This window comes from Kogia breviceps, chromosome X (assembly GCF_026419965.1).
Source record: "Kogia breviceps isolate mKogBre1 chromosome X, mKogBre1 haplotype 1, whole genome shotgun sequence".
NCBI lineage: Eukaryota > Metazoa > Chordata > Mammalia > Artiodactyla > Physeteridae > Kogia > Kogia breviceps.
Genome location: NC_081330.1, coordinates 125,456,076 through 125,476,357, shown reverse-complemented (window position 1 = coordinate 125,476,357; position 20,282 = coordinate 125,456,076). Strand labels below are relative to the sequence as shown.

Here is a 20,282-nt window from a genome sequence, read left to right as displayed (position 1 = left end):
ACAGATTAACAAGAGAAAAGCACACACATTTATTTAATATAAGTTTTACTTGTCATGATTGCCTTCTTAAGGAAATGCAGACTCCAAGAAACAGTTAAACATATGCATTTTTTTCTTTAAAAAAATTTTTTTTAGCTGCTTCGGGTCTTCGTTGCGGCGTGCGGGCTTCTCTAGTTGTGGCGTGTGGGTTTCTCTTTCTCTAGTGTGGCATGCAGGCTTAGTTGCCTCGCAGCAAGCATGTGGGATCTTAGTTCCCCGACCAGGGATTGAACCCGTGTCCCCTGCATTAGAAGAAGGCGGATTCTTTACCACTGAACCACCAGGGAAGTCCCAAACATATTCTTTGCGGGGGAGGGGGACGGTACACGGGCCTCTCACTGTTGTGGCCTCTCCCGTTGCGGAGCACACGTTCCGAACGCACAGGCTCAGAGGCCATGGCTCACGGGCCCAGCCGCTCCGCGGCACGTGGCATCCTCCCGGACCCAGGCACGAACCCGTGTCCCCTGCATCGGCAGGTGGATTCTCAACCACTGGGCCACCAGGGAAGCCCAACATATGCATTTTAATAGTTGTTCCCCTTTATCATCGGTTTTGCTTTCCGTGGTTTTACCTACCTGTGGTCTGCTGAGGCCGGAAAATATTAAGTGGGAAATTCCACAAATAAACAATTCATAAGTTTTAGAATGCGTGCCATTCTGAGTAGTGTGATGAAATCTCGCGTGATGAAAGCTCACGTGATGAAATCTCGCGATATCAGCTCTGTTCTCCCCAGGGGTGTGAATCGGCCTTTTGTCCAGTGACTCCCGCCCGGTAGTCACTTGGTGGCAGAGGTTATCAGCTGTCACAGTGTCGCAGCGCTGTGTTCAAGAGGCCCTGATTTTACTTAATCCTGGCCCCAAAGTGCCAGAGGGGTGATCATGGTGATTCGGAAATGCCAGAGAGAAGCCCTAAAGTGCTTCCTGTAAGTGAAAAGGTGAAATTTCTCGACTCAATAAGGAAAGAAAAAAAGCAGATGCTCAGATATCTCAGACCTCTGGTAAGAACACATCTTCTCCCCGTGACATTGTGAAGAAGGAAAAAGAAATCTGTGCTGGTTTTGCTGTCGCACCTCAAACTACAAAAGTTAACGGCCGCAGTGCGTAAGCACTTCGTTACGAAGGCAGGCTCAGCGGCCATGGCTCACGGGCCCAGCCGCTACGCGTCACGTGGGATCTTCCCGGACCGGGGCACCAACCCGCGTCCCCTGCATCGGCAGGCGGACTCTCAACCACTGCGCCCGCCACCAGGGACGCCCATGTGCAGTGATATTTTGAGAGACAGAGAGAGAAAGCACATTCAAATTACTTTTATTACAGTATACTGTTATTTTCTATTTTACTATTAGTTACTGTTAGTTTCTGTGCCTAATTTATACATTAAACTTTATTATCAGTATGTATGTATAGGGAAAACCATAGTACGTATAAGATTCTGTGTTCTACAAGGTTTCAGGCATCTACTGGGTTCTTGAATCATATCCCTTGTGGATAAGGGGGTCTACTGTACTAGGTTTGCTGAGGAGTGGAAAGTCGTGGAAAAATATGGTAGGACAAAAGAGTGTGAACTGTGGGTAGTCAACTAGAGGAAACTTAGCAAGGCCTCTGCGTTCATATTCCTCTCAGTGACCCTTGGTCTTAGGACATTAGGATGTTTCTTTTCTCGGGTATGGGGAGGGCATCTCTCCCTTGAAGGTCTTACGACCTGCCTTAGGGGAGGAGGGAGAGGGGTCATAGGGTCCTTCTTGCACCTGCTGTTTCTCAAATTCCTTCAGCTTAAAATATCCAATATGCCAAGGTGCCCTATTTTGAGTAGCGTGCCCTATTTGGGGTAGTGCGTTCTGCATCCCACCATTATCGTCACATATCTTGAGCTTGGTGGATTTGTGGGAGGGGACATAGGAAAGACCAAGAGGCAGTGAGCAACCTGTGAAATCCAGCTGGCGATCATTAGGGGATTTCTAGGTGTCCCGCGAATAAGAAGGGCAGGGCATGGATTAAAAATACGCAGATTCTCCAGGGTAAAGTAAGGTAAGCCGCATTAGAGGCCCGAGCAAGGCCTAAGGCGGAGTTCACAGTGGACAGTTGAGAATGAGAAGTCGGCACCAGCAGACCAAATGCTGTCATGTGGGCTTGATAGTTACACAGGGTTTGGCCAAAGAATGTTTGTGCCTGTGAGTGGTTCTCAACGGGGTGGTACTTTTGCCCCTCAGGGAGTATTTGGCAATGTCTGGGGAGATTTTTGGTTGTCACAAAACGGGCGCGGGGAGGGGGGAGGAACAATGGGCATGCAGTGGATGGAGACCAGGGATGCTCCTAAACATCGTGTATTGCGCAGGACAGCTCCCACTGCAAAGAACCGTCTGGCCCAGAATATCAATTGTGCTGAGTGCGCAATGCTGCTCTCCTTAGCCAAAGGGGCTGACAGGGGACAAGGGTGGTTTTGAAGGTAAACACAGACCTTAAATGACAAATCAGGTTTAGTAAACTGGGTGAATTTTTTAAATGTAATTCTTTTAATGATTCAAAGAGGCGGGTACCATTATCATTCCTGTTTACAAGGGAGAAAACTTGGCACAGAGAATTTAATTACCTCACCCAAGGTAACACAGTTGGTAGGTGGTGGTGCTTTTATATACATTGAAATATATGGGGTTTGACTCCTATATAAACACTTTCTTAACTGATACAGTAGTGAGGGAAAGTTTTCTAGGAAGGAAGAAACAAACCCTCTCAAGTCCCACTCCCATAATAACCAAATATCAAGGCTAGGCTTGGTAAACCTGAGTGACAGCAATACAGCCTAAACATTACATGTCTGTGCCCCACCTAAAATGGGCGTATAGTTATAATTTGTGTACATCTCCAGATTTCTTAAAGAGCGACATCTTAGGTGGTTAATTGGATGATCTAAATTCTGGAGAGAAAGATAAAATTAAAAATATTCTAAACCATTTTGTGTTTCAAGTTGATATAACCATAATAAGTTTTATTAAACTCAATTGAAAAGTTGATTATATTATTTATTTTTTATCAAACATAATGAGTTTTGTTGATGTTTTTCACATTTTCCTTTTCTTCTCATTATTTTAGATCCTCTTCTGAAATGCATCCCTTCACAAGGGTATCCAGGTAAATCCACTGTGTGGTGTGCTTGCTTTCAACATTACGAGTACCATAAAAATCCTCCAGGGTTCTATGGCATTCTTTTTTACATTACAAAGGTCGGTTTAAAGTCAGGAATATAAGTGCTAGAATGCAGTGATCACACTGTCTGATTTTGAAGTAAAAATCATTTATAGTTACGGAGATCATCATTGAAAATGGCATGCATGGTTTAGCATTTTTCAGTGTTACTAAAATCGCTGAAATTTATATTCAATGAAGAGTGTTTAGTTCTGATTTAATGAACTTCGTATTGCCATTTTAAGATCTGAATATAGAAGCCATTTGGATTTTAAGGTCTTTGATGACTGCATAAATTGTATTGAAAGTAAATGGCAAAGACTTATTGTCTTGTCGCTAATATGAAACATATTTCCTTCATGCTATTTTGTTCTAGCAAGAACATAGGGGAAATTGTCAAGAATGTTTAGGTGAATGACAGATGACTTAAAAATTATAATTTTCGGGGTCTCTTTTGACTGTTTTTCTGGAAAAGTCTGAGTTATTTGGGGTGAGAATGCGATGACTCTGGTAAATTACCAAGTGTTAAAGTAAGTTTCCCCAAAGCATAAACTGCCTTGTTAGAGCAGAGGCCAAATGAGAGCTGGCTATCCTTTCACTGTCCTCACTGACTGATGTAGTGGGTGCCTTAGAGTCCTAGAGGCTGAGAAGCTTTCTGGTTGATGTGCACTGCTGGCCAGCGGTGTAGAACAGAGGGTGCCGGTGCGCTTTCCATGTGCTGACCATCCTTCCCAGGCCCTTTGACACTGCCTTCTGGGGCACTGGTGTCCAAAGCACTGGCGGGTGCACCATACTGACCCAGGTGTGGAGCTTGATATTTGCTTTTTATCTTAAAAAAAATATGAAACTTTTGTACCATACAATATACAGATTGATGTCGGAATGCTCATTTTGATGTATAGCATGTGACCACGTTTCACGTGCGATCATGTATCTGGAGGGAAGTGTGAAAGTTTTATAACATGGAGGGATTGCCACCTGTACTCTTGCTCCTTCTTTTTCTTTCTCTTTTTTTTTGGCTCTCAGTGTTTTGCAACACGTTGTCGGCGACATCCTGTAGGACGTCAGTACTGTGCCTAGCTTATTTAAAACGTACCTTCAAATAGTAGACTCTTTACCGTCCTTGGTAATGAGATGGGACCTAGATGTGAACATCTTGATGTATGCAGAGGCAAAACACTTATCTCATGGCAAAACACTTCTTAAAGGTGTTGTCAAAATTAAAAATATTCTTTATATGTTACAAAAATTGTTTTCCGTTATGACAAGAGGGTGTTAATAGTATGCTATCTAACAGATCTTTTTGAGACATAAACATGCTTTGTTATTTCAAAATAAAAATTTAAACACTGAACAAGCAGTTAACTGCTTTTCAAGAGAAACATGTTTTAAAATTCAGGACCGTTTTGTAAATGGACGTTTGTCAGTGTTTCCATTGTTATATATTCTTAAGCGAATATATTGTTGCTGAAAAAGATGAGTGTTACCTATCATCACTCATAGCTGAGTGCTTAAAATTCTTGGAAACAGAGTTTTCTAACCTGCTTAAAAAGCTTCCAGAGTTAAGGTTGTAGTGCGCTCTGAACCCATGTATTAAAAATGTGAAAATTGACACATTCACATTAGTTTCCAGGACAACTGATCGTTGCCATGGAAGGTGGCCATTTACTGTCACAGGTTCAACAAAAATGATTCCCTGGTTGGTGTGAGTGGGTTGCAAACTGAGATTCATGGGTTGGAAAACTCAGCCAGTCAACATTTGGGTCACCATCTCCCTGTGAAGTTTTCCTTTCAGTCTGAGAGCCGCCGATCCCAGTTCAGCAGTGAACTTTGAGCCAGACCTTCAGATTGCTGTATCATAATGTGTGAAACCAAGATTTTCAAAATTAATTAAGCATATTAAAACAAATTGCTCTCTGTAAAAAATATTAACAGGAATGGTTCCACAGGAGCACATTCTTTACTATTAATAATCAAACACACAGTTAACCGTACATTTACTTTGTCCATTGAAAATTTTCATTTGTGTGTTTTATGATGTATATAACATACTAGCACCATGAGACACATAGATAATTGAGCACCGTCTAGGTCAGGGGTCAGCAGAGTAGGGCTCAAGTGCCCAATCTGGCCCCATGTCCATTTACATATTATCTAAGGCTGCTTTTGTGTGGCACATGCGGAGTTGAGTGGTTGCAACAGAAGGTCCTGCACGCCAAAAGTACTTACTAACTGCCCTTGTACAGGCAAAGTTTGTGGACCCTTGGTGTAGGCAATAAGACAGCAAAGGAAAAGAGGTGTCTCCTGGCCTGTCTTCAGTCAGTAATAGCTTTGGGAATGCCTTACAGCACTGGTTCTCAGAGGTGGCTCTGCACTGTGATAGTGTTGAGAGTTTTAACAGATACTGATGCCTGGACCCGCCGCTAGGGATTCTGCTGTACTTAGTATGGATCGGGGCCTGGACACCAGGAATCTTTTGTGCAACCAAGTTTGAGAACCACTGCCTTCTGGTGCTGGACACTCCTGACGGGGAGGAGTTTCCCTGCAGCTGGAGCTGCCCCTCACATAGCTTCACAGCAACCCTTCCTGCCTGCATGTCTGGCTAAGTAATGCTTGAGGCGAGCTGTCCCCACATGTAGTAGGAAGAGGGCAGGCTTGGGAATAGCAGCCCATAGTCAAACCTTAAATGTCCTTAGGGCTATGGCAAGAAGCAATGAGATCGGTGCTGCAAAAGTGCCTTGATTGGAGAACCAATCATTTGGAGAGACTTGGGTGAACTGTAAAACCCAAGGGCTTCTATTGTCTCTGTTTTCAGTGCTTTCCTTGGCCCACTGGTGCCTATTTTTATCACTGAACAAAGAAAATCTATTGGCAACTCTCCTGGTAGTTATCTTCTATTCAAATGTCAATGGAAGATGATCTGAAGTTCTAGAAGTTTTGCCATGGTGGATTTTCTTTTCCTACATGGTTTGGGAACTGAGGATTATTTCAGTAATAATCCTATTTCTGAATGTTTGCCACATAATGTTATTTTGCAGTTCCGTGCATGGCTGTTGCTGTAAAGACTGTTTATAGAACCTTTATCACCATTTGCCTCTGGAATTTATAAAGCGAAACCACTGGTGTTTTTTTTAGCTTAATAGAGTTGCACATATGGAGTATTTGGAAGATAGCAGTTTACATCCTATAAAATAGCTTGCGAGTTTAAAGCACTTTTAGCCATTTAAAATGATTGATTAGTTAATTCACACAGCCGGGTACTGTTCTCATTTTCCAAATGAGGGAAATGAGGCAAAAAAGAGGACAGGGGACTTCTTCAAGGCCATGCAGCAAGGTAGGAGCAACTGAGAACTGGATCTCAAGTTTCCTGGTTCCCCAGGCTGAACCTTCCCATCACTGCTTTCCCCCACCTTAAGGCAGTGATAATGCCGCCTGCATCTCCATCCTCCCAAAATGCAAACACCGTCAGGAGGTGCTTGTAGTAAAACCCAGGACCAAATCACTGTTCCTGCCTTGAGGAAAGCTTCAAACTTTATTATTATATTTTTGCTTGGAACGGCATAAATGCAAATAGATCCATTGAGAAACAGACGTTTTGCTTTTTAAAATTAAACCAGGACCCCAGGTAGGTAATGTAATCTACACAGCAGTTAGGAATTAATTCCACCAGTGTTTTATAGGGTAAGGTGATAACCGGCAGTATATTTTCTAAATGGTTTGATTTACCATTTGATTCTGCTGTTTATTTCATTTAAAAGGCTTTTAAAAGAGGTACTTCAAAAACCTTGGGATTCCCTGGTGGCGCAGTGGTTGAGAGTCTTCCTGCCGATGCGGGGGACGCGGGTTCGTGCCCCGGTCCGGGAGGATCCCACGTGCCGCGGAGCGGCTGGGCCCGTGAGCCGTGGCCACTGGGCCTACGCATCAGGAGCCTATGCTCCGCGGTGGGGGAGGCCACGGCAGTGGGCGGCCCGTGTACCGCAAAAGAAAAACAAAACAAAACTTGATTAGCCGCAAGACGAGGAAAATGGAAGTGTACCCAACTTAATGGTACCTGGAAAGAATAAAATGATGGAAAAAACCCCTTATTAGTAGTTGATTAAAAATTTTAATTTCCACACTAAATACCAACAGAGAATGTCTTTCTGTACAATGTAATCATGTTTAATATTCATGGCAGTGACCCTGAGGGGAAGCGAGACACTCAATTATCAAACAAGATTCACTTCTCTATATATACTTTTTAAGGCAGCAGAATAAAATTTTTATATTATCAAAAATATTTCGGAACCATGGCTAAGCCATGTTTATTCACCAAGAACTCTAGTTAATTGAGTTTATTGTTTTGATGCTTTAACTATAAGCATCTCCTTTTTAAAACATTTTTATTGGAGTATAATTGCTTTACAATGGTGTGTTAGTTTCTGCTGTATAACAAAGTGAATCAGTTATACATATACATATATCCCCATATCTCTTCCCTCTTGCGTCTTCCTCCCACCCTCCCTATCCCACCCTTCTAGGTGGACGCAAAGCACTGAGCTGATCTCGCTGTGCTATGCGGCTGCTTCCCACTAGCTGTCTGTTTTACATTGGGTAGCGTATATATGTCCATGCCACTCTCTCACTTCGTCCCAGCTTCCCCTTCCCCCTCCCCGTGTCCTCAAGTCCATTCTCTACGTCTGCGTCTTTATTCCTGTCCTGCCCCTAGGTTCTTCAGAACCTTTTTTCTTTTCTTAGATTCCATATATGTGTGTTAGCATACGGTATTTGTTTTTCTCTTTCTGACTTACTTCACTCCGTACGACAGACTCTAGGTCCATCCACCTCACTACAAATAACTCAATTTCGTTTCTTTTTATGGCTGAGTAATATTCCATGGTATATATGTGCCACATCTTCTTTATCCCTTCATCTGTCGATGGACACTTCGGTTGCTTCCATGTCCTGGCTATTGTAAACAGAGCTGCAATGAACATTGTGGTACATGACTCTTTTTTGAATTATGGTTCTCTCAGGGTATATGCCCCTAGTGGGATTGCTGAGTCATATGGTAGTTCTATTTTTAGTTTTTTAAAGAACCTCCATACTGTTCTCCATAGTGGCTGTATCAATTTACGTTCCCACCAACAGTGCAAGAGGGTTCCCTTTTCTCCACACCCTCTCCAGCATTTATTGTTTGTAGATTTTTTGTTGATGGCCATTATGACTGGTGTGAGGTGATATCTCATTGTAGTTTTGGTTTGCATTTCTCTAATGATTAATGATGTTGAGCATTCTTTCATGTGTTTGTTGACAATCTGTATATCTTCTTTGGAGAAATGTCTGTTTAGGTCTTCTGCCCATTTTTGGATTGGGTTGTTTTGGTTTTTTTGATATTGTGCTGCATGAGCTGCCTGTATATTTTGGAGATTAATCCTTTGTCAGTTGCTTCATTTGCAAGTATTTTCTCCCATTCTGAGTGTTGTCTTTTCGTCTTGTTTATGGTTTCCTTTGCTGTGCAAAAGCTTTGAAGTTGCATTAGGTCCCATTTGTTTATTTTTATTTGCATTTCTCTAGGAGGTGGGTCAAAAAGAATCTTGCTGTGATTTATGTCTTAGACTGTTCTGCCTGTGCTTTTCCTCTAAGAATTTCATAGTGTCTAGCCTTACATTTAGATATTTAATCCATTTTGAGTTTATTTTTGTGTATGGTGTTTGGGAGTGTTCTAATTTCATTCTTTTACATGTCGCTGTCCAGTTTTCCCAGCACCACTTATTGAAGAGGGTGTCTTTGCTCCATTGTATATTCTTGCCTCCTTTATCAAAGATAAGGTGACCATATGTGTGTGGGTTTCTCTCTGGGCTTTCTATCGTGTTCCATTGATTTGTATTTCTGTTTCTGTGCCAGTACCATACTGTCTTGATTACTCTAGCTTTGTAGTATAGTCTGAAGTTGGGAGCCTGATTCCTCCAGCTCCGTTTTTCTTTCTCAAGATTGCTTTGGCTCTTTGGGGTCTTTTGTGTTTCCATACAGATTGTGAAATTTTTTGTCCTAGTTCTGTGAAAAATGCCAGTGGTAGTTTTATAGGGATTGCATTGAATCTGTAGACTGCTTTGGGTAGTGTAGTAATTTTCACAATGTTGATTCTTCCATAAGCAGAATAAGAGATTCTTCCATCTCTCCATAAGCATCTCTTAACTGTAAGCATTTGTTACCTCAAGCAAGACTTTGAGATAATAAATGTGTCAAGCAGCATATGTTCTAGAGAACACATTTTTATAAAATGAGACCTTTTGACCACTTGTAAGACGGCTAAGAGTTTCCATAGTAGGGCATATCTGGACAAAGGAGTGACTTGTACAGGTTATAAATCATAAACTTAGTGGATAGAAGTATACATTTATATTAATTATGACTATTATTACCTGATCTCTGTCCTCATGAGGCTTACAATCTAGTCGGGGGAGTCTGGTGATAAGCAGAGGATGGGATAAGTCCAGATGTGGTTAATGCTGTAAACAAGCACCAAGCAGCCCCTAAGCAGCTGTGGAGCTGCTAGTCTGGCCTTCTACACTTGCATAAATGTATTTATTTTTACTTTTGGCTACTTTGGGTTTTTGTTGCTGTGTGCGGGCTTTCTCTAGTTGCAGCAAGCAGGGGCTACTCTTCGTTGTGGTGCGCGGGCTTCTCATGGCAGTGGCTTCTCTTGTTGCGGAGCACGGGCTCTAGGCACCCGGGCTTCAGTAGTTGTGGCACGTGGGCTCAGTAGTTGTGGCTCATGGGGTCTAGAGCGCAGGCTCAGTAGTTGTGGCACACGGGCTTAGTTGCTCCGCGGCACGTGGGATCTTCCCGGACCAGGGCTCGAACCCATGTCCCCTGCATTGGCAGGCAGATTCTTTACTACTGCGCCACCAGGGAAGTCCCTACACTTGCATAAATTCATCTGTATGCAAACAGTGAGCCCATATTGATCAGGCAGTTCACCTTGGTTCCCTTGCCTCTAAGTTGTAGCAGGTGATGTGCTGAGTGGGTCCCTGAGTAGATGCTGGGAACACAGTGGAATTGCGTCACAGCTTGGAAACACCAATCTTAGGAGAATCCCACCTTAGAGCTGCTAGCACACCTGCCCATCTATATCCCTTCCAAGAGAGATTCTCTTCATGCTGCTAGCCTGACGTGAGTGTAAGCAGGTCTCCTCTAGGGAGGGAGGGAGACTTTCTGATCCTTTACTGTCTTGGAGTGCAGGGCAGATGAGGACGAGGGAGTGCTCTACTCTCCTGGTCAGGAAACAAGGCTGTGACTCAGGGCTGTGCAATCTCTAGCTTCCAAGGGTGGTTGCTATCCCATCATCTGTGGACAAAGCTCTTAGTGCCCTTGACCCAGAAGACATGCAGAAACCCGTGAATTATCTCCCAACTTTGAAATGAGGTGGTGCGATATAAAGTGACCAAAGGGTGTCAGGGGACTGGGAGCACCTCAGAGCTGATACACGAAGCGAGCAAACAATAGGAGTAACTCAGGAAGGGCAGTTCAAGAGAGGAAGGACAACATGAGGTGGGTGAAGGTGCTCGGTGTGTTCAGGGGACTTTGAGAACAGCCTGGCAGGGGCCTTGTGGGCAGGCACAAAGGTGGTGGGGCAAGTTTGGGAGGTACAGGACCCAGGTCCTTCAGGGCTCGGTAGGCGGTGATGTGAGTTGGGAGTTCAACAGAGGTGTGATGGGTAGCCTGCGCCTGTGTATAAGCCTGTAAGGGACCTTCTGTATTTTCCAATTACAACTTTAGACCATGCAGCAGGTAAATCAATCAGTATAGTTCATCACAGCAGAATCAGGACAGAATAATATCAGAGTGCCTTGTACGTAGTGGTGTGGATATTGCTTCACGAAACTTTAGTTTTCATAGTTTGTTAATATTAAGTTGCACATCTTTGTGTGTTTTGATATCTCAAATCAAGGTGGGTCTCAGAATCAGTAGCATCTAGGATTTGATGAAATATGGTATAAATGCTTTATATATGCATGTCTGCAGTGGGTTCCTAGGCAATATTTATTTTTAACTGTGGGTCACAGTCAGTATTTTATTACCAGAGCCCTAGTCCATGGCAGCAAGTTTAGGGCAGCCTGGGGGTTAGAATACTAAGCAGAATTGGGTGCCCCCATTCTGAGTGGGCTGATTCAGAGGAGGTAGAAGTAGCCTTGGCTCTGGAAGCAAATACCATTGTCCCCTGGACCAACTCTATCAGAAGCGTGTGGTCAAGCCAGCGGACTCCGGCACTGAGAACCAAATGTAACCGGTTGGGGAGGGTGCCCAGGGGATAGAGGGAGCCTGGAGCTGGCACGGCTTGGGGCTGTACGTAGTACTGTGTCCAGGTTGGCAAACCAACAGGAGTAAAGACTCAGCCTTTAGTGGCTCATGTATAGTAGGATGGTTACCAAGATGATGGCTGTGGTAGAAAGAACCAGACCCAAGCCCCCTTAGAAAGCATGGGGCAGCCAGGCTGTGACACTGTGGAGCCAGCCTCTGGAGGAGGAGGCTGCTCTTTACTCATGTCACTTCTTTGACCTCCTCTCAACCAGACCCAACATGTGGCTCGCTCACTGCTTCCTCTTTATGCTGGAGTCTTTTTTAAAAAAAAATTTATTGAAGTATAGTTGATTTACAGTGTTGTGTTAATTTCTGCTGTACAGCAAAGTGACTCAGTTATACATGTGTATATTCTTCATATTCTTTTCCATTCTGGCTTATCACACGATACTGAATACAGTTCCCTGTGCTCTACGGTAGGACCTTGTTGTTTATCCATCCTATATATAATAGTTTGCATCTGCTAATCCCAAACTCCCAATCCTTCCCTCCACCCCTTCCTTGGCAATCACAAGTCTGTTCTCTATGTCTGTGAGTCTGTTTTTGTTTCATAGATATGTTCATTTGTGTCATATTTTAGATTCCACATGGAAGTGATATCATAGGGTATTTGTCTTTCTCTTTCTGACTTTGCTTAGTATGATAATCTTTAGGTCCATCCATGTTGCTACAAATGGCATTATTTCATTCTTTTTTTAGGGCTGAGTAACGTTCCATTGTGTATATGTACCACATCTTCTTTATCCATTCGTGCATTGATGAACATTTAGGTTGTTTCCATGTCTTGGCTATTGTAAATAATGCTTCTTTGAACATAAGGGTACAGGTATCTTTTCGAATTATAGTTTTGTCCAGGTATATGCCCAGGAGACGTTGGAGTCTTAATTGCCTCTTCAGAGGGGTTACTTTTTTTTTTTTTTTTTTTTTTTTTTTTTTTTTTTTTTTTTTTTTTGCGGTACGCGGGCCTCTCACTGTTGTGGCCTCTCCCGTTGCGGAGCACAGGCTCCGGACGCGCAGGCCCAGCGGCCATGGCCCACGGGCCCAGCCTCTCCGCGGCATGTGGGATCTTCCCGGACCGGGGCACGAACCCGCGTCCCCTGCATCGGCAGGCGGACTCTCAACCACTGCGCCACCAGGGAAGCCCAGAGGGGTTACTTTTGGAGAGTAATATACTCAGGGAGAGATCCCACCTGACTCTGCTTTCAGAGTCTAAGGTTTGGGAACTGGGCCTCTGCAACTAAATGGAAGCCAATTTAAGGCCTTTCTAGCAACAAGGGCAACTGTAGTCCCACACTGTTGGGTTGGGCTTACGTAAACCCCATCTGTATACATCTGAGTTCAGATCCTTTAAGAGCAAGGCTGAGCCTCTGGGGGAGATGAGTTGCTTAAGGAAGAGGAGGGATGCATTGGTTGGAATCCTGGTGTAGATTCCATCATCTCATGTTTTGAGAGATGGAAATAACTGATGGGCATGCAAATGCCCACAGGTGGGCTGAGCCAGCAAAGAGAAGGAAGAATCTGCATGTCTTGCCTTTGGAGTAAAGCCCTGTGCTGCTTTCCTCTCCAAGTTCTCCCAGGCAAAATCCTACCTTCATTTCTCCAAAGTAGACAGGAAGAGACAACAAAGATCTATCTTTCACTTTTGAGGCTGGCTGGGAGCCTCACGTTCACTAACTTTATCTTTGCTGCCTGTTAATGTGTAGTTCAAACTGTGTATCCTTTCCCCAAGCAACTGAATTTAGTCATAACATATTCTTTCCCAAAACGTACTTCAAAATACGCCCTTTATTAATTGTCAAATTATGTGTAAAATTAATCAAGTCGTTGAAGGCTGCCCAGGACCAGTAAATTAGCATGTGATAATTTGTTCTTCACCTAATTCTTTGTTCAAACCAAAGCTTCTGCCCTAATAGGTGGGCCTCACCACATGAAAAAGGCATTTCCTGAGCTTGACAAAATGACACATTTTGCTTGTGTTTATTAATTGTTCTCAAGGAAAACAGTTAAAATTTTAGCATAATTTTAGTGCATTATGAAGAGAAATTGCCATTTTAATGCATTATGAAATAGAAACTGCCACTTAACTAAAAGCAGTTTGAAAATAAACATGTCACAGTGAAATTTTCCTAATTTTCTTGTTATTTTGGCTTGTCAGTAATAAATTGAGTGCTTTATGTTCTCAAATAGTAAGTTCCCAGATTATTTTACTTCTCTTTTTACCGACCTGAGTTTGTGTTCATAAAAAAATATGTTGATGCATGCAAATCAATTGCCTTCTCCTTACTCAATACATTTAGAAAGCAATTGCTATTACTAATAAATTTTCTAATTAAGATAATGGATATGGACTTTTTTTTCATAATATACTTTTATCAAGCACAAGCTGATGTTTTATGGTCTTATAACATTTTCATGACAAGGAAAGTTCTACAGATTCAATAAAATTCTGTGAGGACAGAAAGCAGTTTTGTTTGATGCTTTGTTAAAGCTATAAGCGCTTTAATGTAAGCTCCATTGGGTTGCTTTTTATTGCTGTGATGTTTCCCTCACCCAAAACACAAGTTAAAATATGCTAGAAGAGCGAAGTTTTGTTTTTTAAAAAAATTTATTTATTTAATTAATTTATTTTTGGCTGGGTTGGGTCTTGGTTGCTGCGCACAGGCTTTCTCTAGTTGCGGCGAGCGGGGGCTACTCTTCGCTGCGGTGTGCGGGCTTCTCATCGTGGTGGCTTCTCTTGTTGCGGAGCACGGGCTCTAGGCACACGGGCTACAGTAGTTGTGGCTCACAGGCTCTAGAGCACAGGGTCAGTAGTTGTGGCGCACGGGCTCAGTAGTTGTGGCTCACAGGCTCTAGAGCACAGGCTCAGTAGTTGTGGCGCACGGGCTCAATAGTTGTGGCACATGGGCTCAGTAGTTGTGGCTCACAGGCTCTAGAGCACAGGGTCAGTAGTTGTGGTGCATGGGCTCAGTAGTTGTGGCACACAGGCTCAGTAGTTGTGGCTCGCAGGCTCTAGAGCACAGGCTCAGTAGCTGTGGTGCGCGGGCTTAGTTGCTCTGCGGCATGTGGGAACGTCACGGACCAGGGCTCGAACCCATGTCCCCTGCACTGGCAGGTGGATTCTTAACCACTGCGCCACCAGGGAAGCCCAAGGAAAGTATTTTAAATTAATCCAACCTGTTTTCCTTTTTCTATTCTGGAAAAATACTGTTTGTTGTAATGTATTATGTAACAGTTTCATACACTATTTTTTAAATCAAATGTTGTTGAATGAATACTGAAGACGTAGTATGAATTTTCTAATTCTTGGGGATTGAAACCTGTCTACACTGATTCATTCAATCTCACTTACAGGAAGTTTTCCCTTAGAAGGGAATGCTAACAGCGGCCATGTTGCACACAAAGCCAAAAATATTGGCTACCTGGCCTTTTACAGGAATTGTGATCCGGACGCATTATTAGCGTTACTTGGGCACTTAATTGGATTCATGGGAAGTGGTCATATTATTGAAAGTTTGGCAATACACCTCTGGAATTGTAGCACTTCCAATGGCTGCACTGCAGGCCTGATGGCCTCTGTCCCAACTACTGAACTCTGCTATATCACCAAAGCAGCCGTAGATAACAGGTGAAGAAACAGATATGGCTGTGTCCAATAAAACATGTTACACAACTGGCTTTGGGCTGGGTTTGGCCCAGCAGTTGTTCGCCAACCTCTTCAAACCCTTGTTATTCAAAGAAGGAGGACCCCCGCACACTAGGAACAGGAGCACTCCTTGGAGTTCTTTAGAGAGGCAGAATCTCCGGTCCCACATCAGACCTACCGAATCAGAGTCTACAGTTTAACAGGATGCCCAGGAGATTGCTATGCTCTGTCTCATTGCAGGAGCCCTGGCCTGCGCTGCTCTTCAAAGAGAGGTAACAGGTAGCTCCTAGGAAGCTCTGAAATGAACAGGTGTTTTGTTTTGACTGGCTTACTTCTAGGCTTAGGGGTAGTGGCAAGCTGTTTCACTGTGGACTTCTAAATGCTCCGATATGGAGACCTTTATCTGGGGCAGCAGCAACTGCCACTTTCTGCCCTAGATCTTCTCAGATGGTTTATTCCATTTCCTTAGGGAAAAATCTCCCCGTTTCTTGTCCTGGAAAAATAATGGCTCTGGGCACTTTTACGTGAGGGAGTGGGTTGGGCGAATTATTTCATGTAGAGATGTTTAAACTATTCCTTGTATGTTCTGTCCAGGGCTTGTGCCCCCCAATTCTGTACCTGGCATTTCTGAGTCCCAAACTTGGCCGTTTTTGCCAGTCACATCAGTTTTCCCCTCCATTCTAGATGCCTCTGACCGTACCTGGGCTTCCCAGCCTGTGTGCCGAGACCCAGTGGTGGGCTGCAGATGGCCCAGTACAGGCTTCTCAGCCTCGGCGCTGTTAGCATTTGCGGACAGATCGTTCTTTGTCCTGGGGGCAGTCCTGCAGATTGTAAGCTGTCGAGCGGCATCCCCGGCCTCTCCTCTTTCACTACTAATAATCCCGCTTCCTTCCCCCGTGGTTGGGATAGTCAAAAATATCTCCAGACATTGCTGATTGTGCTTTGAGGGACAAAACTGCCCTGGGCTGAGAACCACGGAGTCCCAGGAAGGCCGAGAAATCAGTGCCTGCCTGGTGATTTTAGGGCACCTAAAGGCCCAGGACTTTGGCCTTTAGCCTAGAGAATTCTCTGTTTATCCAGTAAGGCAGAGTAATGTTATTTTCCATGTGAGTCATGAAATGGAAAGTTTGGGAAGCACAGTGAAAGGCACAGCCCCCCTACCCTGCTTTTCCAGGCCCTGCCTCTCTCTCAGCCCTTCATCCTGTGCACACTTGCCCTCTCTTAGCCATCCTCTTTCCTGTCCTTTCCGTTAGAACCGGTTCTTAGTCCTTTTTCTCATGTATATTCACTTCAGATAATCTCAAGTGGGAGGAGAGAGGAATATATATTGGCTGCCTGGCATTCCGAACTGAAATGTCCTTCATAATGTCCTCTATATATTGCGGGTTGGGAAACAAAATGAGTTGCCTAGTTTCGGAACCTTCTTTCAAGTGAGAATGCGGCTGTTGCTTCCTTTTCATTATGTGGCCCATGGTATACTTTAAAAAGTCATCACCAAACAGCTTAATTTCTGTAGCTGATTGCCCTGACTGGCTCATCACAAGTCGGGCTGGTAATATGACTGTCCTTTGTGAGGAAGAGAGCTGGCATTTGCTGAGTTTTGTGAGCACTGGTGGCCTCCGAAAATCTTCCCAGTCCCATCAAACCAAATTCATTTACTCCTGTAAGAAAGTCACTTTATATGATGCCATGATCAAAATATTAAGTTTTCAAATCTTGAACTCTATTTTCCATTTGCTTATTTCCTGCGTGCTGTATGCGGTATACAAATTTGCAGTTGATTCAATTGACTGCAATAAAGGTTGCCAGAGGCAGTAAGTCTGGGACAGCCGGAGAATCAACTCTGTAGTCTACCTCCTGAGGTGAAGGTACTGTAGAGGATCTGATTTACAGTTTCATTTGGATATTCCATCATTTTCTGGAGAGAAAAAGGTTACCTCTGGACCAGTGTTCCTACTGTACGTTCCGCACCTTTGTGATTATTGTAGATTGATTACACAATTAGTTCCATTTCTCCCTCTTTGCCTTTGTCGATGTTGGCTGCACTGGGACTTTTCAGCTCCTCCCATCAAGAGGTTGACACCTATTTCTCCTCTCCTTAAATCTAGGGTAGGCTTGTGCCGTGCTTTGGCCAGTGGAATTCAGGTGTAGTGATGATGCACCTGCCTGAGCCCAGTATGCTTCAGAGGCCTGGCACACTTCTTTTCTCTCTGTCTTAGTGCACTGCCCAGCTCCCATGAGAACAAGCCAGGGCTGCACTGCTGGGAGATGATAGGCCACAAGTGATAGGCGAGAGCCATCCCGGTTGAGGCCACCTTAGATCACCAGTCCTAGCCAACCCAGTTTGACTGCAGATGCTTGAGTGAGCTCAGCTGATACCAGAAGAACTGCCCAGCTGGGCCCAGTCCAATTGCCAACCTGCAGAGCTGTGAGCTGAGTAAAGAGATGGAATACATAAGTTGTTGTTTTAAGCCACTCTATTTTAAGATGATTTGTTATACGGCAACAAAGTAACTAGAATTGGAAAATGTTATCCCCTTTGGGTGGATGAGTTAGATAATGGTGTCCTTATTCTGGCACAGACCCTTAGTTTTTATTTATTGAAGTATAGTTGGTTTACAAATGTTGTGTTAATTTCTGCTGTATAGCAAGTGATTCAGTTATACATATACATACATTCTTTCCTATATTCTTTTCCATTATGGTTTATCACAAGATATTATGCTCTACAGTAGGACCTAGTTGTTTATCCATTCTGTATATACTAGTTTGCATCTGCTAACACCAAACTCGCACTCCATCCCCCATCACCCCCTCCACCTTGGCAGCCACAAGCCTGTTCTCTGTGTCTGCGAGTCTATTTCTCTTTAATAGATAAGTTCATTTGTGGCACAGACCTTTCCAGAGAGCACATCTTTGCTCTTTCTGTCGGGTGTCCTCACGCAAGGCTATAGCATTCACAGTTGGAAGTGGTGGCCATGAGATCTCAGCCAGGTTCTATCGTAGTCACAGCCATGTAGAAGCTTTGTGATCTCTGGGTGGGCACCTCATCTCTATAAGCCTCTGTATTGTTTTTCCAAGTTTGGATATCTGAAAATATTCATAAACTACCCAGAAAATACTCACATGAAGCTTTTGTTTAAAGGGAAAGTTTATGGTGCAGCAAGAAAAAGCATATGTGGGTAAGCATTGGAGTCTGAGAGCCATTCCAACAACTCAACTCTCTAGGGACCTTTTCCTGGAGACACAGGGCCAGGCTGAGTCATTGTCTTGAATGCCAAGATCTGTGTGAGGGACCTTGGCCTGATGGGAGTGCAGGGTAGCTTTCAGTGCAGGGCACTCCTCAGTTCACTTGGTCCTAAATGCCACCAGGGTTGTCAAACCAATTAGGGTAGTTGCAAATCATCAGTAAAGAAACTGATGGGAGAGGGGGGTTCTAACCATAAAAATATATACCATAAATCCCACTGTTCTTATCTTGGTCAAGAGTCAAAAAGCAGACATTCAGCATCCTCGGGGTTAACAATAGAGCTTTTCCCCATCTAACTGTAAAGCAGTTCCATCTACACAGCCTCAGGTTCTTTATTTGTAAAATGGAGTTAATAATAAACCTTTTCACAGCGTTGCTGTGAGGATTGCATGGCGTGATTCATGCAGAATAGTTACTACAAGTGTCTGGAACTTAGTAAACACTCAAGAATACATTCACTGTTATTAATTCAACGCATATGCAACTAGGAATCAAGAACTGAGTTCAAGCAGTGTGACTTTGGACACAGCACCTCAGCTACCTGGGCCTCAGTTTCTTCTTATGAAATGAGGCAAGTCGTAGGTTGGTCCCATCCTGTGATTATATCATGAATACTTTCAATTGAACTGATGCCCCCAAACGCAAGTAAGAGAACACTTCTTTTTTCTTTTTTTTTTTTTGCGGTATGCGGGCCTCTCGCTGTCGTAGCCTCTCCCGTTGCGGAGCGCAGGCTCTGGACGCGCAGGCTCAGCGGCCATGGCTCACGGGCCCAGCCACTCCATGGCACGTGGGATCCTCCCGGACCGGGGCACGAACCCCTGTCCCCTGCATCGGCAGGCGGACTCTCTACCACTGCGCCACCAGGGAAGCCCGAGAACACTTTTATTATCCATAGTTCATGCAGGTTAGCCGCTAGTAGGTGGAAAAGCTAGAAACATGACTTGCTAAAAAATTCTTAATTCTGAGGGGATAGTGCATAATTGGGAGGATAATCTAGTGAGCTAGATAATTCAGAGAGCAGACGAACTGAAGAAAGCTTTCAGTGTAGAAAACGCTGCTGAGAAGAGGCTTCAGAAACTCTTGGTATTGAAAGTCCGAGTGTCACAGAGAATAATCTTTTTAGGGTCAACTTGTTGGGGCTCCATTGTGACCCATGAACCATTGGTGAACAGTGGATTTTCACCAGTGGTCAGTGGAATGCTGGAGAGCTTTCCTTGGGATGTCACTTTGTAAACACCCATGAATATGTACAAGGAGAGTAAATGGGTAAACTATTTTCACCTCTGAAACAATCTCTATATATGGATGGGACCAACCTATGACTTCCCTCATTTCATATGAAGAAACTGAGGCCCAGGTAGCTGAGATGCTGTGTCCAAGGTCACACTGCTTCATATATATATATAGAAAGACCTGAAAGGTTGGCATTTTGGTATTTAACATAAAACTTTTATTTGGGGGAAAAAAGTTTAAATTCTTTATGCTAAAATTTTATTTTCCTGGTTTTCAAAGCGGCCAATATATAGAAACATTAGCCCCATTAAATCTAAAGAAATAAGTGAGTTGATCACACGTGCTCATTGGGCACACAATAAATCGATGAAATGTGAATATTTGCTGGAAATAAGATTAAATGCAGAGCTTTCAAGGTCATTTTAATATTTATATTGGAATTCATTTTCTTTGGGGAAACACATAGATAAATTGTAATTTACTTATTTTACCCACACTTGGATTGCAACTCATCTTGAAACTTAGGATCTTGGGTTCGGGAGTTAACTGAGAATCCCGAAAGTCATTTGTTTTCCTGGCTTTCTTTAAAAGT

The 20,282-nt window shown here is 43.6% G+C and overlaps 1 protein-coding gene across 8 annotated transcripts in view; it reads left to right on the top strand.

Annotated features, from left to right (window-relative positions):
• FRMPD4 (FERM and PDZ domain containing 4) overlaps window positions 1–20,282 on the top strand; it is a 539,580-nt gene that overhangs the window by 176,094 nt on the left and 343,204 nt on the right. For 5 of the 8 annotated variants that reach the window (XM_067023529.1, XM_067023533.1, XM_067023528.1 and 2 more), the window contains exon 2: window positions 3,129–3,167. The exons of the other annotated variants lie outside the window; for them this stretch is intronic. In XM_067023529.1, the coding sequence (XP_066879630.1) occupies window positions 3,129–3,167 (39 nt within the window). The remainder of the gene's footprint in view (window positions 1–3,128; window positions 3,168–20,282) is intronic. 8 annotated transcript variants of the gene reach the window in all.